The following is a 2,286-nucleotide window of genomic DNA, read 5'->3' on the forward strand; positions in this document are numbered from 1 at the left end:
CTCTGAGTTTAAGGGGACCCAGGTATTGAATGGGACCATCTGAAAGACACTTATTATTTTTCTTTTCTTTTCTCTTTTCTTTTTTCTTTTCTTTTCCTTCCTCCCTTTCTTTCTCTCTCTCTTTCTTTCCTTCCTTCCTTCTTTCTTTTCTTTCTTTCTTTCTTTCTTTCTTTCTTTCTTTCTTTCTTTCTTTCTTTCTTTCAAAGAAATTCCTTGTTTACTCAAACCAACTGAGAGTTACCAGCGTCTAGAAGAGTAGCTGTCTACTGGAGCTGTCACTAGCTGTGGGGCACGTGTGAAGGACCTTGTTGGCAACTGGAAATATCCAGGGTAAAACCACAAAGGATTCAAGGCCTTCACCATTCTGGAAAACCCAGGAGACAACAGAGGGGTGACAACTGTTTCCAGGTGGGTCTGATTGTCCCTAAAGGGCACACCAGAGCCAACCTTCAGAAGGAAGCCCACCTTTAGTCCCAGTCTGATGGCGCAGGCCAAGGTCTTGGCCAGACTCCAGAAAGAGAGCAAATGCCCCATCTGTCTGGACGACCTGACAGGCCCAGTCACCATTGAGTGCAGACATAACTTCTGTCATTCTTGCATCAAAAAATGCTGGGCAGAGCAGCCAGCTGTGTCCTGTCCTGTCTGCCAACACAGGAACCTTGGAAGCAATGCCCAGCTTGGAAAAGTGATTGAAACTGCCCAGCTGTTCCAAGGCATGAAGAGCAAAAGGAAGCACCAGGAAAGCATCACCAGTTGCGAGAAGCACAACCAGGGCTTCACCTGCTTCTGTGAGAATGACTTGCAGCTGCTGTGTGACCAATGCGTGGAGCAGGAGAACCACGAGCTCCATCAGGTGACATCAATTACAGAGGCTGCCTCTCTCCACAGGAAAAACCTTCAGGGCTATATCAAGTTCCTCAAGTGGCACATGGAACACGTTCAAGAGTTAATGAACACGCAAAGCATGCGGGCCCTGAGGGAGGAGGCAGAAGCACAGAGGTTGCAACTAACTTCTGAGTTTGAGCGGCTTGTCCTGTTTCTAGATCGGGAACAGCAGGCAGCTCTCTCCAGGTTAGACAATGAGGAGAAGAAGCTTGAGAAGACACTGTTTGATAACATAGCAACATTAGAACGCTATGGCACCATGCTCAGAGACCTCCTGAGCCAGTTGACGCTGACCACAGAGTTCTCTGAAGTCGAGATGCTGTCCACAGTCAGTGACTTTTACCAGAATTTTAATAGTCGGCTCATCAACCCACCCACCCATTTTCCCAGTTGAGAAGAGAAGCATTCAACTTTCCTCTCCAATATTCAGCCCTGCAGAAAGTTATACAGCAATTTACCGATGATGTTACTCTAGACCTGAAAACAGCCCATCCAAACCTGCTGATTTCTGAGGATAGAACATGTGTGACATTTACAAACGAAAGACAGAGTGTGCCTGATTCTTCAAGTTTTACCAAGAGCCCTGTCGTGTTGGGGGTTCCACATTTTAATTCTGGGAGACATTTCTGGGAGGTGTGGGTAGGAAAGAAGCCAGAGTGTGCTATTGGTATTTGCAAAGCTGATTTATCCATCAAACAAAGGTGGTCCTCTAACCCCCAGGGATGCTGGAGTCTTATTTGTCAGGGGGACAGCTTCAGTGTCTCAGGAGCTGACCCAGAGTCTCAGCTGACGGCTTCAAGAGCCACAAGCATTGGTGTTTTCCTGGACTATGAACTAGGAGAGGTTTCCTTCTACAGCATGCCTGAGAAACATCACCTCTATACTTTCAGGGGCACTTTTACTGGGCCTATTTGCCCTTATTTCTACATAGGACCTCAGTCAGAACCTCTTAGACTCTGCTCTGCCAAGGGTTCTGTAAGCAAACCCACACAGTGGCCTTAACTTTAACAGGTTTGTTCATTTTCTGCACTCTCCTCCCCCCAACCCATGTTGGCCCCAAGCTTGTTCTATAGCTGGACAGCTCTGAATGTGGGTTCCTCTGGATTACATCGTCTTATTGATGGGATTATGAAGACATGTTCTTTTTATATAACTCTGATTGGCCTAGAACTTTATATACTGACCAGGTTGGGTACCAACTGTCAGCCTGTCCACTGTCCTCCATCTCAGCTTCCTGCATTCTGGGTTTACAAGCACAGATGAACACATTGGCAACAAATGCATTTTTAAACTCTCTTTACTTTTTGATTTGCTTTGAGACCCCATGCCTAGTAATGCTGAGCTATATACTTCAGCCCTGTCATCTTTGAGATCATCTTGGTAAGTTGAGCAGGCTAGCCT

General features: G+C 46.4%; 1 protein-coding gene across 1 annotated transcript; it reads left to right on the forward strand.

Moving 5' to 3' along the window:
- Positions 1-481: 481 nt before the first annotated feature.
- LOC114636896 (tripartite motif-containing protein 75-like) lies at positions 482-1,919 on the forward strand. The gene is given in 2 exon segments (XM_028784989.1): positions 482-1,265; positions 1,268-1,919. Coding segments are annotated over 2 exon segments (1,404 nt in total). The 3' UTR covers positions 1,888-1,919.
- Positions 1,920-2,286: the final 367 nt, after the last annotated feature.

The sequence above is a fragment of the Grammomys surdaster genome, unplaced genomic scaffold, assembly GCF_004785775.1.
Source record: "Grammomys surdaster isolate TR1022 unplaced genomic scaffold, NIH_TR_1.0 125038, whole genome shotgun sequence".
Classification (NCBI taxonomy): domain Eukaryota; kingdom Metazoa; phylum Chordata; class Mammalia; order Rodentia; family Muridae; genus Grammomys; species Grammomys surdaster.